This window comes from Bombina bombina, chromosome 2 (assembly GCF_027579735.1).
Source record: "Bombina bombina isolate aBomBom1 chromosome 2, aBomBom1.pri, whole genome shotgun sequence".
Taxonomy (NCBI): Eukaryota; Metazoa; Chordata; class Amphibia; order Anura; family Bombinatoridae; genus Bombina; species Bombina bombina.
The window spans coordinates 767,561,957-767,576,049 of NC_069500.1; the positions used below are offsets into that span (position 1 = coordinate 767,561,957).

Genomic DNA, 14,093 nt, shown 5'->3' on the forward strand with positions numbered 1-14,093 from the left:
ACACCACTCCAGCCAACACTTTGCATTGATGTGAGGTTTATGTACAGCTGCTCAGCCATGGAAACCTATTTCATGAAGTGCCCGATGCACAGTTATTGTACTGATGTTAGTTCCAGAAGCAGTTTAGATATCTTTAGTGAGTGGTGCAATAGATTATAGGTTTCTGATTGTTCTGCACTACATGCTTCAGTACTCAGCAGCCTCACTCTGTGTGTTTGAGTGGTCTACCACTTTGTGGCTGGGCTGATGTTGCTTCTAAAGGCTTTCCCTTCACACGCATAGCATTTAAAGTCGACCATGGAAGAACTAGTAGGGCACCCTACGGCAGTGCCTTGTTTAAAGTCACTGAGCTCTTCAGGACAACCCATAGTACTGCCAGTGCTGGTCTATCGATATTTCCTGGCTATGTGCTGGATTGCATGCACCTACTAGAAATAGGTGTGGCTGAAACACCTGAATTCAATAATTTGTAGGCGTGTACACATACGTTTGGATATATATATATATATATATATATTGTGCTTGTGCATATATATATTAGAAAATATTCCTTTAAATAATAAATATTATCTAAGCAAATTCTAGTACTCATGTTGGCAGTGACATTTCTTCATATTTATTCCTTATTAAACAGTATACTTTATTACTAGAGCATAACAATACCCTTCTGAAAGCATTTTCTTGACTCGTTCCCTGTCTGTATTGAGTTCCATCTCCGCACTTTGGCTTCTGAAGAACTTCTCGTCACCTGGGCCATTCGTACTGATAATTGGTGAAGGCACCACCTAAGAAAATATTACAATTATACAATCTGAATTAATAACTTTTTTTTTTTTTTTTTTTTTTTTAAAGCAGTTTTATTGAAAAAGAAAAGGGTAGGATACATTTTGTTCAATGCCAAGAAATACAAGTACATGCCTTTTCCATAATACATCTTATGTGCTCTTAGTGTACTGCTATTAACATGAATATATCTAAACATGAAAACTAATATAACTTATACAAATTATACAAACTATAACATTAATTTCAAATGACTTGATTGCAATACTTGGATGTGTGAAAATATAGACCCTATTGATTTAACATCTGAATGCATGGCTCCCTAGAGTAAAAAGTTGTTTTTAACCACTAAGGCACCCTTAAATGAACGGGTGTGTAGTCTTTGGTTTTTACGTGGTCTTCCCACAGTACCTTCATTTGGGTGTAAGTATCTAATCTCTTGTTGACTAAATATGTATATTCTTCAAGGTCTAGAATTAGTTTAAATGTGTGTAGCCACTGTGCTATACCAGGTATGTTCCTGCTCTTCCAGTTCTTGGCCACCCATTGTTTTATGCAATTGCTACCTATAAAAATTAGGTTCCTTTTATCCTTTGGGGTCTTATTTGGGATAATGTTGAATAGCCAGATACGTGGGTCCGGAGGCAAAGCGTTTCCCACCATCCCTGACATCTCTTTTGCTATTTCTTCCCATAATTTTGCAATTGGAGGACATGTCCACCAAATATGTGACATTGTCCCTGGGTGTTCCCCGCATCTCCAACAGAGCTCACTACATGAGAGAAATAACTTGCTAATTCTAACAGGCGTAAGATACCACCTCTGGATTATTTTGAGGTTCAGTTCGATTAGTTTGCTGGAGGCGGATACCTTAGTTACTGCTGAGAAAATTTGCTGTCTGTCTTTGTGTGTCAATTCTATTTCTAGTTCTTTCTCCCAGCTATCAATGTAATGAGGAATATTGTTTGAGGCTTGTAATATGGAGTATGTGAGGGAAAGGGTTCTTTTAATGGGAGAGGTTGAGTTACACAATACCTCAAAAGGGGTTAAGGAACGTAGGAAGTTGTTCCTCTCTTTATGTTTATATAAGTATGAATGACACTGTCTTAGGAAATACCAATTACGAAATATGGGGAGCCCCTCCTCGATCAGTTCTTCACTTGTTCTCAGGTGTTGTTCGTTCCCTAAATGTAACATCATGATGGCTCTCGTTTTTTGTGACCTGTTATGCGGCTTTATTAATCCTAATCCTGGCGCAAAATCTATATTGTCTAAGAGAGGAGTTAGTGGGGAGGCCCTGGATGATATGTGTGGATATTCTACTAGTATCCTGTCCCATACTTTAATAGTTTCTAGGATAGGTGCGTTTTGACTAATTTTATTTGACAATGTTGTGCGTCTCTGCCAGCACAGTGTACCTAGATGTCTTTGCTCTGTAAGGTCGTGCTCTAATCTCACCCAAGCCTTATATTCGTAATTTGTGGACCAGTCTACTACTCTTTGTAGGAAGACTGCTTGTCTGTATTTTTTAAGATTGGGAACCCCCAGCCCCCCGTCTTTAATACGAACGCACATTAGTTTTCTGTTTATCCTTGCTTTTTTTTTATCCCAGATAAAGTCGAACATGGCGTTCTGCATTTGAGTCAGAAAGTTTAGGGGTAATGGAATAGGTAGTGTCTGTAATAAGTATAGAATACGGGGTAGGACATTCATTTTTATAGAATTGATTCTGCCCAACCATGTAATATGTTGGGAACGCCACGATGACATGTCAGCTATCAATGACTTCTGTAGGGTTTTATAATTAAGCGCAAACATCTCCTGAATGGATGGTGCTAGCATGATCCCTAAATATTTTAGACTATTTTTTTGTATACGAAACGTGCAAATATCTTGTGTTTGTTCTAATAAGGCCTTATCACATTGTATTGGGAGTAGTTCTGATTTGTTTTTATTAATTAGGAAATTAGATGCCACATGAAATTTGTCAAATTCTTCTAGTAATTGGGGAACCGATTCTAAGGGAGATGTTAAAAAAACAAGATATCGTCAGCATACAACAGGGCCTTACGCATGCGAACAACAAGGGTGACAGTGGGCACCCCTGTCTAGTCCCATTTGAGATATTAAAGGCCCCAGAGAAGATCCCATTCACTCTGACCTTGGCTGTGGGAAGCGTGTATAGGGCCATGATTTTTTAAATAAATGCTTCACACATCCCGAATTTCCCTAGAACCCTGCGTAAAAAAAGCCAGCTGACGCAGTCGAAAGCTTTCTCCGCGTCAGTGGAGATCACTGCCGTTTGTATTTTCTTGTCTTGCAAATAATTAATGAGATGTATAGCCCTGACTGTATTATCTTTTGCTTCGCGTGCCTGAATAAAGCCCACTTGATCACCACAAATAAGGGATGGTAATATCATTCCTAATCTATTTGCAAGAATTTTTGAGTAGATTTTTAGGTCGGAGTTCAACAATGAAATTGGTCGGAAATTCTCAGGTCTATCTGGGGGTTTACCTGGTTTTGGGAGCACTGTTATGTATGCCTCTAGGTTATGTGTCGAAAAGGGTGACTTCTCGGTTATATCATTAAATAGTGTCAACATATGTGGGATCAATGTGTTTCTGAATTTTTTGAAATAGCCGTTGGAGAAGCCATCCGGCCCTGGTGCTTTGTTTGCTGGTAATTGGGCTATAACGTCTTTTATCTCCTTAAAAGTTATCGGGCTTTCAGGGTGTTGTTTTGATCTGTTGTTAGTTGGGGCAAAGTTACGTTACTCAAGTATTCCTGAATATACCTATTTTGGTCCGTGGGATTTTCTATTTCACCCTTCAAATTGTACAATTGTTCGTAATACGCCCTAAAGGATTCTGCTATTTGGTCTGAGGTATATACTTCCTTATTTTGTCTATTACGAAGGGTGAGAATGTAGTTCCTATTTATTTTGCGTTTTAATTTCCTTGCTAGGATTGGACCGCATTTATTGTCTCCCTTATAGTACTTTTGTCTCAATTTAAATGCACTAATTTTACATTCTTTTCCCAACATTGAGTTAATCGAGGACCTACAGTCGACTATTTTCTGTTGGATTACAGGGTCTGTAGAATTCACTTCCCTTTGCTTCTCTAATGTCTCTAATAATTGTAGTGCGTCATTTAGTGTTCTGCTGGCTTGTTTGGCCTGGTATGACTGTATACTGATTATTTCTCCCCTTAACACAGATTTATGTGCTTCCCATATGGATCTAATATCCAGTGTGGGATTTGTGTTCGTGTTGATGTCAAAATATTCTCCCATTACTTTTTCTAATTTCTGGAAATAAACCGGGTCCTCTAGTAGGCTCTTATCTAGTCTCCACGAGTGTTGTTTACAAGGTATGTGTGGCCAATTTAGTTCACAACTGACTATTGAATGGTCAGACCATGAGTTCGGAAGAATCTTTAGTCGTGTTACCCTGGATAAATTTGTGACATCTACCATGAAGTAATCAATACGTGAGTGTCTGTGGTGGGGATTAGAATAGAAGGTATATTCTATCCTGTCGGGGTAAGTCACTCTCCAAGCATCGTGTAGGGCAAGGTCTCTCAAATGTGATTTAACCATGTTGATCACTCGGTGTGGTGTGGAGGAAGAGTGATTGGAGTTATCTAAAGTAGGGTTCAAGGTTAAGTTAAAGTCCCCTCCCATTATCACTGCTCCCCTGGCTACCTCTAGAAGTAAGTTAGAAAGTTTTTTAAAGAATATATCTTGCTTTATATTAGGAGCATAAACATTCACCAGAGTGACCATTGAGTTATATAGTTTGCCAACTAAAATTAGGTACCTCCCTGATTTGTCTGCATGTTTTTTAATTAGGGTAAAAGGGATACCTCTCTTTATGAGGATACCTACTCCGTTTGTTTTAATGGAATTTGATGCGTAGTACGAGTCCCCAAATTTAAACGCAAAAGTTTTAGGTTCTCTTCCCTTGAGAAAATGTGTCTCCTGTATATAGATCACTTCACCTTTCTTCTGTTTAAGATCCCTTAATGCTAGATTCCTCTTGTATTGGTTGTTAAGTCCCTTGGCATTAGCAGTGAGAAAATGAATGTTATTTGCTGTGTTTGCCATCTCAAATACTAGCTACCTCTCCCTCCCAGAATAGGATTATTGTATTAGATGAATTAAGTTGAGTTGCCTCAGTGTTGGGTGAGTCGCTTCTGTGCCATGGTGCCATAATAAAATACTGTGGGGATTCTGGGCCGAGTCTATCTTTGGTCCTAAAATCAGTGCCTGTGTGTTTGCATCTCAAGCAATTCGATATGTCAAGTCTAAAATAGTCATTTGAATTAAAACTAAAACATAAACAGTTACATACACAAAAAAGAAAAACAATAAACAAAAACAATAACAAATAACATTGCTCTTTGGAAGGAACTATCCTTCTGAGCATAAACAACGTTAGGGAGTATGTCCAGAGTTGCTCCCTTGTTAGTGTTTTATCACAATTTTTTACTTTCTTGAAGGATTAGTGCAATAGTACAGTTGTAAATAACTTAACAATATAACAGTGTGGGCTTTTGCCCTAGGTAAACTTCGTACTAGGATCCCTGCAAACGAAACAAAAGTCCCGTACACAGTTCACGTTTGTGCTCCAACGGTTTATAGAAAGTCTGAGTTCATCTGGAGCAAATTTGTAAAATGGCATGTATGATTCTATGTTTATTATATATAACTTTATCTTACTGAATAGCAAAAGTTCCTATTTCAGATTAATAAACAGAGTAAACAGGAAAGATCTCACCCAGTGCTGGAACCATATCTGTCTGATGTTAAGTCAGGTCTCTGCTTCTATTTCGGGCCCGGCTTCACCACCCGACTCTTTCGTCTTCTTTCTTTTGGACGAGACTTTTGTCCATTTCTGTATGGAGTCCTGCATATTTTGACTTTGTTTGATATTTCTTCTGTCCTCCATTCTCACATCAGATGGATGTGGTTGACGAAAAGTCAGGTTCAGTTCTTCTGTTAAGGTGGGTAGATCTTGTTCCGTTTTGTAGGTGACTGTGCGCCCTTCGTGTGACACAATCAGGCTAAAAGGGAAGCCCCATCTATATTTTATTCGGTTTTCTTGTAATACTTTAGTTATGAACCTGACCTCTTTTCTTCTTTGTATTGTAGCGGGGCTGAGATCTAGGTAGATCTGAATGTTGTGGTCAACATATTGTATGGTGGGAATAGAGCGTGCAGCCTGCCAAATTTTTTCTTTCTCTGTATAGCGTAGGAACCGTATAATTATGTCCCTTGGCGGTGCGTTTGGAGGGGGTGGAGGTCTTAGGGCTCTGTGTGCTCTGTCCAGTTCAATGTCAGGTATAGCCTGATCCTTAGCTAGGAATTTAAACAGGCCTTGAAGATAGTTATGTATGTCTGGTTGTGCTATACCCCTTATCCTCAGATTATTACGACGCCCTCTGTTATCTAAATCCTCAATCTTGTCTTGTAACGATTCCATCTGGGCTTGATGTACATTGGTCTGTGTTGTCACTTCATCAAATAAAGTGTTCGTGGTCTCTTGTGTTTCTTCTACATATTCAATCCTCTGCCCCATCTCGTTTAAATTTCTTTTCATGTTTGCTATGTCAGTGGTTATGAGGGCTTTGAGGGCATCAAAATCCGCCTTAGTGGGTAAATTAGCTATGTCAGCTTTTATCTGAGAAGCGCAGGCTTCAGAAATAGCCATGGATGGAGCATTTGGGGCATCCAAACTCACTGAACTTTGGGATAGTGTTTCTGCCTCGGATTGAGTGTTTGCAGCGCTCTGAAAAAAAGTTCTCACTGAAGCAGGTAGATGGTTTTGACTTTTAGGTGCCTTGTCTCCCTTGTTTTTGGCTTTAGAGGTCATCTCTGGAATACTATTAGGTCAGGGTATAGTATATAAGAAAAGGGCTATAAATGCAGCGTGTTTTGTTATAGATCTTTGTACTTTTAGTGTCTATTATCTCCACCCCCTGTTAGTTAGCTGATATCACTCCAATCTAATGATCTTCCCGCCAGGCCGTTGTAGCAATAAAAAGTATTCCCTTTATTTTCTTTACTCCATGTTTGTGCTTTATTTCGTTGTCTTTAGCATAGATGTTTCAGCGTTTTAATAAGATGTACGGTAGGTGACTCTAGGTATGTGCTCGCACGCCATAGCCATCAGCCTGGTTTCAAGTTTGTCCTTTCTTATATATGTCCTGGTTCACCTGCGGCCTAGGCCTTAATGGCGTCGTATAAAATCTACATCTCTCCTCTGTTAGCGGTTAGTGCCGGTTAAGGGAGCGTTTGTCTTATGGAAGGTAATGTGCCTCCTAATAACGCTTTAGTCTCTTTTGTATACTGTTATGTTTTAGAGTCGGGTCTTACCCCCTGTATAGTCTCCAAGGCCATATGTCCCAGTCGTTATCCTGCGGTAGCTCCGTAGCGGTTCCCGGTCTGAATCTCACATTGTCCGGTGTCTGGGGGATGTGTATGAGATTAGCGCCTCTTGCCTGTACTGAGGATCCAAAAATTTTAATTAACACCCTCTGTTATGGGCTATTAGGAGCAACTCTGGTGCCGGAGCTTCACACATCAGCGGCCATTCACCCGCACGGCCAGGCTCCGCCCTTCCTGAATTAATAACTTTTGTCTCTAAACTTCTATCTTCTTATTGTAACTCATCTCAAACAGTAGCCTAAAAACTGTTCCCAAACTGCCACCATAACGTATCCCTTTAACTGATCTCTACATATTTTTTTAGTTGTGTCATAACTTCTTAATTCCTTAAACTGTACCTATAATGTATATATTAAGTGAACTGTGTTACATTTTTAAGACAAGTGATTTGCATTGTCTTGATGCACCTGTTTTGTCTTTATTTCTTTATTGCATCTTCCTTAAAGGGACATTGTAATCAAACATGCTCCATTTAAACATATTGACATTTTTATTGACTGAATAAATATGAAGCAAAAGCTGTTTAAACTTAAAGGGACATGAAAACCCAGATTGTTTCATGATTCAAATAGAGCATACTATGTGAAACAACTTTTCAATTTACTTCTATTATCAAATTTGCTTCATTTTCTTGGTATCCTTTGCTGAAGGACCAGCAATATACTACTGGCAGTTTGCTAAACATATCTAGTCAGCCAATGACAAGATACAAATGTGTGTAGCCACCAATCACCAGCTTGTTTCACTGTTAGCTGCCGAATGAGGAAGAAGGCGGACAATCGCAGCCTTCGGTTCTTTTCTGAGCCGGATTTATTTGCAAAGATCTTAGTGTGTTCCACCTTCACAAGAAGAAGACCGCGAGAGGCCGCCTTCTTCTGCCTTCAGCAGCTAATGAAGCTGACAAATGCAAAGGCCTACTATCAACCAATGAGTACAGTGGGTGGAGTACTGCTGGTCCTGAGCAAAAACTGCCACTGAGCAAATAAACAGCGCAAGTAATACTGTTGCTTTGTGATACTAGCGCTGCCGATTGGGTTTATCTGCGGCTCTCAGACAGTATTTTATTTATATGTATAAAACTGTTCCAGGGTTGATAGTAATGCAATTAGATGACAGCATTGTATTTAACACTATAATGGTCCTTTAATATCATTTAAATTTTGTCATGCAAAAAACATTTTTGAATAAAAAAATAAAAAATAAAATATATTTTTTTTTTTTTTCAAAAACCATCATCTCTGATCTGATTCCATTATCTTTGTGTTGATAGAACAATTAAGCCATAAATTAAGCTTAATTTGTGGAATTAATGAAGCAGATGTCTATCCGGCACGGATGGTTTAGAGACACTTGTACTCCATACATCAGTTCCCTTCAACTTTGCAATTTACTTAATTATCTAATTATCTAATTTACTTCATTTTCTTTGAATCCTTTGTTGAAGAAGCAGCAATGCACTACTGGGAGCTAGCTTAATACATTTGGTGAGCCGCCAATAACATGAGGCTTAGATGTGCAGCCACCAATCAGCAGCTCTTGAGTCTACCAAGGTATCCCTTTCAATAAAGCTCCTGAGTCTCCCTAGGTATCATTTTCAATAAAGCATACAGAGAGAACAAAAGAAATTAGATAGCGAAAGTAAATTGAAAAGTTGTTTAAAATCCCATGCTCTATCTAATTAATTAAATCATTTTTGGGGGGTTCATGTCCCTTTAACACCCTTATGATTTATATTCTATTTACAGCAACAGAACCTTCTGCTGTATTATATTCCCATAAAACTAGCTATTTACATATAAACTTCCTTTTGGTTGCTGTTGTGATCTTTTTTATGGGGAACCAGAAGCTTAGATTTCAACCATTAACATTGCATCTACCCGCACACAAGACATGCCACATGTTCATTTTTATTATTACAACAACATGAAAGTGAAAATGTAACATTAATGGTTCAGATACAACATGTGATTTCAAATTGCTTCTGTTTTTAATTTTACCAAGTTCCTTTGGTATCATTTGTTGAAAAGCATAACTAGGTAGGATCAGGAACAGCAATGCACTACTGGAAACTAGCTGGTGACTGGGGTATACTCACATATGCCTCTTACCATAGGCTCACCATATGTGTACAGCTAGCTCCCGTAGTGCTCTGGAGCTGACTTACATAAACTTTCATGATTCAGATAGGGCATGCAATTTTAAACAACTTTACAATGTACTTTTATCATCAAACTTAGGTGAAAGATAAATTTAGGAGGTTCATTTGCTAATTTCTTAGCCCTTAAAGGCCTCCTCTTATCTGAATGCATTTAACAGTTTTTTCACAACTAGAGGGCATTAGTTCATGTGTGTCATATAGATGCCATTGTGCTCACACCTGTGGAGTTACCTAGGAGTCAGGACTGATTGGCTAAAATGCAAGTCTGTCAAAAGAACTGAAATAAGGGGGCAGTCTGCAGAGGCTTAGATACAAGGTAATTACAGAGGTACAAACGTGTATTATTATAACTGTGTTGGTTGTACAAAACTGGGGAATGGGTAATAAAGAATTATCTATCTTTTTAAACAATAAAAATTCTGGTGTCCCTTTAACTTTGCGTTTAACATCTTTGAAGGAGTTATACACATTTTGGCTGATCACAATCTATTGTTTGTCAATTATTGGCCTTAAAATAGCTCCCGATGTTCACTTTAATTGTATTCTCAATTACCACCACACATTTTGCATTGTTTCTCTGCTTGATAAATTATTATTGGGTCTGTCATAAAATGACCCTATACTTATCATGAGACAGTCCTGTTCAAAGTGATTACAATCCTTAATTACAATACTTATCAACACATTTAACAAAATTTGCCCAAAGGACATGATAAAATCCCCAACTAGACTTTTCAACTTTTTACCAAGTATTCTAAGATGTTTTCAAATGGAACATGCATAGGTATAATAAAGTGAAAATGGCCAAATTGGATGAATATATTAAACAATGGTCTGGATTCATCAAGGTTCCCTTCATCTATCTCATTATCCTTCTCTGTTGGGTATTCCTGGAAATAATAAATAACAGATAAATACATATCACCTTGCAGAGCAAACAAGAACTCATAAAAAACAAAAACCATGTTCTTAAAAATGCATGTATTTAATTAATATTTGCATTTCAGTGTGATTTCATTGGAACCTTCAGCCAATAGGAATGCAAGGGGGGCTTTTTTATTTTTTGGGGGGCTTTTTTATTTTGATAGGGCTATTAGATTAGGTGTAATTCGTTTTTATTTCTGATACTGTTTTCTTTTCGTAATTTAGTGGGGGGGGGGTTTGTAACAGAGTTTTTTTTGTAATTTAGTAATTTTTAATAGTATATTTAAATAATTTGAGTAGGGTTAGGGTTTTTTACTATGTAATATAGTTAATTTAATTGCTAGTTTAATGTAATTTTAGTATAATAGTTAGGGTAGATTAATTAATAGTTTAATATAGTTTATTTTAATTCTACAGGTAAGTTTTAATTTATTATAAGATAGGGATGTTGTAATTTTAATGTAAAGTTAGCGGGTTGTTAGGTTTAGGGGTTAATAGCTTAATTTAGTTTATGGCGATGTGGGGACTGGCGGTTTAGGGGTTAATAGGTTTAGTTAATAGTGATGTGGGAGGCCAGAGGTTTAGGGGTTAATAACTTTATTTAGGTTGCGGCTGGGTCCGGGAGCGGCATGATAGGGGTTAATACTTTTATTTAGCTGCGGCGGTGTCGGGGAGCCGCGGAATAGGGTTTAATAATTTTATTTAGGTTGCGGCGATGTCGGGTGGCAGATTAGGGGTGTTTAGACTCAGGGTTTATGTTAGGGTGTTAGGTGTAAACGTTACTGGTTTTCTACCATAGAAATCAATGGGATATCTGGCAGCATCGAACATAAGCTTTCGTTGCTTTCAGACTCCCATTGATTCCTATGGCATCCGCGGCCTCCAGGGTGGCGGATTGAAAACCAGGTACGCTGGGCCGGATTAGCCGCGAGCGTACCGGTTAACTATTTGATAACTTTTAAAAAGTGTGAAATAGTGCCGAATGTGTATTCGGAACATCTGTAATGACGTAAGCATCGATCTGTGTCGGATTGAGACCGGCAGATCATAAGTTACGTCACAGATTTCAACTTTTGCCAGTCTGTAGGCTTTGACAACTAGGTTGAATAAAGTTTGCCACAATTACGCTGCGGAATTCCAGCGTATTTGCGGTTGACGGCTTGATAAATATCCCCCATTGAGTTTGGTCTTTGACAAGGAAAGGTGGTAGATATTTTTCAAATTCTATTATTGTCAAGAAGAGAAGTTACAGCCACTTTATTTTGTGAGGCATTCATTTCTTGCCAGGTTCTTCATTGCAAACAAAAATCAAATTAAATCAGAAACACTTCCTGGTTGATCAAATAAGATTAAAAAATGTATTATAAGCACTTTTACAGCAAGTATAGAAAACTCATCATACATACATATCTAACATACCCATCATGCCCCTGTTAAACATTAACTTTTCCTAAAAAGACATTGCTATGGTTTTGAAACACAACTTAATTGCGCACATTACACACCATACAAAGGGATTAATCAAAACACCTCTAATGTAATAATTTTACCAGCAAAATTGTGATTGTATTTATCATTTTCTCTTGCATATTATTTACCGATACCGATATCATGAACTTACCAGAGAACACTTTTTTTCATCTTGTATTATTAGTAGTAAACCTTTTTCAGGGCTGAAAACTTATTTATTCAGGATTGTGATCACTTGAAATCCATGCTGACAATCTCAGACAAGCTTCGAAACTCCCACAAATTTTGGCAAGATTGTGGCCAACCCTTTTGTTATATGCAAGCAACAGTACAATAATGAAATGCTCTATCTAATACACAAGAACGTTTTTTTTTTTTTACTTTAGTGTCCATTTAAAGGGATATGAAGACCAACATTTTTCTTGAATGATTCAGATACACCATGCAATTTTAAACAACTTTTTAATTTACTTCTATTATCAAATTGTCCTTGTTCTCTTGGAATTATTGGTGAAAAGCAGGGATGTAAGTTCAGGAGCGTGCATGTGTCTTGAGCACTATATGACAGCAATTTTACAATAATGATATCAATTTGTGAGAGCACTAAATGGCAGCACTATTTCCTGTAATGTACTGCTCCACACACCTACCTAGGTATCTAGGTAACGTGGAAAGTTTTTTTTTTTAAAGTATAGAGCTGCAACTAACGATTATTTTCATAATCGTTTAATCAGCCGATTATTTTTTCGATGAATTGACTAATTGTATAAAAAAACTAAAACATTTTTTCCTATATTTAAAATAAAATCCACAAACTAAGGCCTCGCTTCCATTGAGTCATAATTCAGTTTGTGTGCACTCGCAAACCGTTAAATATGCTGTCAAAAGCAATATCGTTTATCGACTGTTTCCAATGGCGCGTTATACCTCAATATCGGCAGCTGGACTCCGGTTGCCGAAAAAATCTTTGCGTCCCATAGAAAGTAATAGAAGCCGTTAATCGATAAATTATACCAGGTTTCCAATGAAAGCGCAAACCGTTAATATACTGTCGGAGGCTGTCGATACATTGAGAAATATTACACCCAGCTCAACTAGGTGTAAAAGAGGAAAATTGTGCTTTTTGAGACCTATTTTCATTAAGTGTTTTAATGTAGAAATAAATTGTTATAAGTAATTTTTATTGTTGTCTCATGTATAGGAATAGTTAAACTTATATTCTAATAGAAATATCAGTATATATTTAAATATAATAATATATGCAAGAACATATCTACAGAATGCAAACTAGACTATCTTTATTTTTCTTGAGAGGCGATCACAGGTAAGAAGCAAGGACGTTAAACGTAAATTCTATAGCGTAAGGTCGGGTTACCTTAGCAACTAATTGATTTTCAAGAAATCCGACGTCAGATGGAAGCGTTAACACAACGTTAACTTACAGCTACACAAAAAGAGCGACTGCGCGCAACACGCTAATCTTTTCAATGGAAACCTGGTACTAAAATGGAGCCGTAAATTACTTTTAGCTGTCGGACGCTTCGGTAGCTTACGGCTCCATTTTTAACGACTCAATGGAAGCGAGGCCTTAGTGTTAAAAAACATAATTTATGCTTACCAGATAATTTCCTTTCCTTCCGGATAGGGAGAGTCCACGGCTTAATTCCTTACTGTTGGGACATACAACACCTGGTCACCAGGAGGAGGCAAAGACACCCCAGCCAAAGGCTTAAATATCCCTCTCACTTCCTCACTGCCCCAGCCAGTCAATTTAGAGGTGGTGGACAGAAATCAACCCGATCGAATAAGATCGGATTGATTGACACCCCCTGCTAGCGGCCGTGAATCTGCATGGGGCGGCATTGCACCAGCAGTTCACAAGAACTGCTGGTGCAATGATAAATGCCGACAGTGTATGCTGTCAGCATTTATCGATGTGCAGCGGACATGATACGCTACATCGTATCATGTCTGCTCGCACATTAATAAATTGACCCCTAAGTAGTAAAACTGCCTTATCTGCATGAAAAATCAGATAAGGGGGCTCAGAAACTCTGCGCGCAGAGGCGATAGCCAATAAAAAGAGAACCTTCCAAAATAACAGTTTAATGTCAACGGAATGCAGAGGCTCAAGCGGAAACTGTTGCAAAACCTGAAAAACTAAATTTAGGCTCCAAGGAGGAGCCCCAGATCTAAACACAGGTCTGATCCTAATCAGAGCCTTAACAAAGGACTACACGTCTGGAAGCTCAGCCAGTCTCTTGTGCAATAAAACCGACAGGGCCAAAATCTGTCCAATCAGGGA

At 38.1% G+C, this 14,093-nt stretch overlaps 1 protein-coding gene across 2 annotated transcripts in view; it reads right to left on the reverse strand.

Annotated features, from left to right (window-relative positions):
- Positions 1-14,093, reverse strand: part of HOMER3 (homer scaffold protein 3) — a 529,180-nt gene that overhangs the window by 253,182 nt on the left and 261,905 nt on the right. For both annotated transcript variants that reach the window (XM_053702909.1, XM_053702908.1), the window contains one exon: positions 664-785. In XM_053702909.1, coding sequence (XP_053558884.1) covers positions 664-785 — 122 coding nt within the window. The remainder of the gene's footprint in view (positions 1-663; positions 786-14,093) is intronic.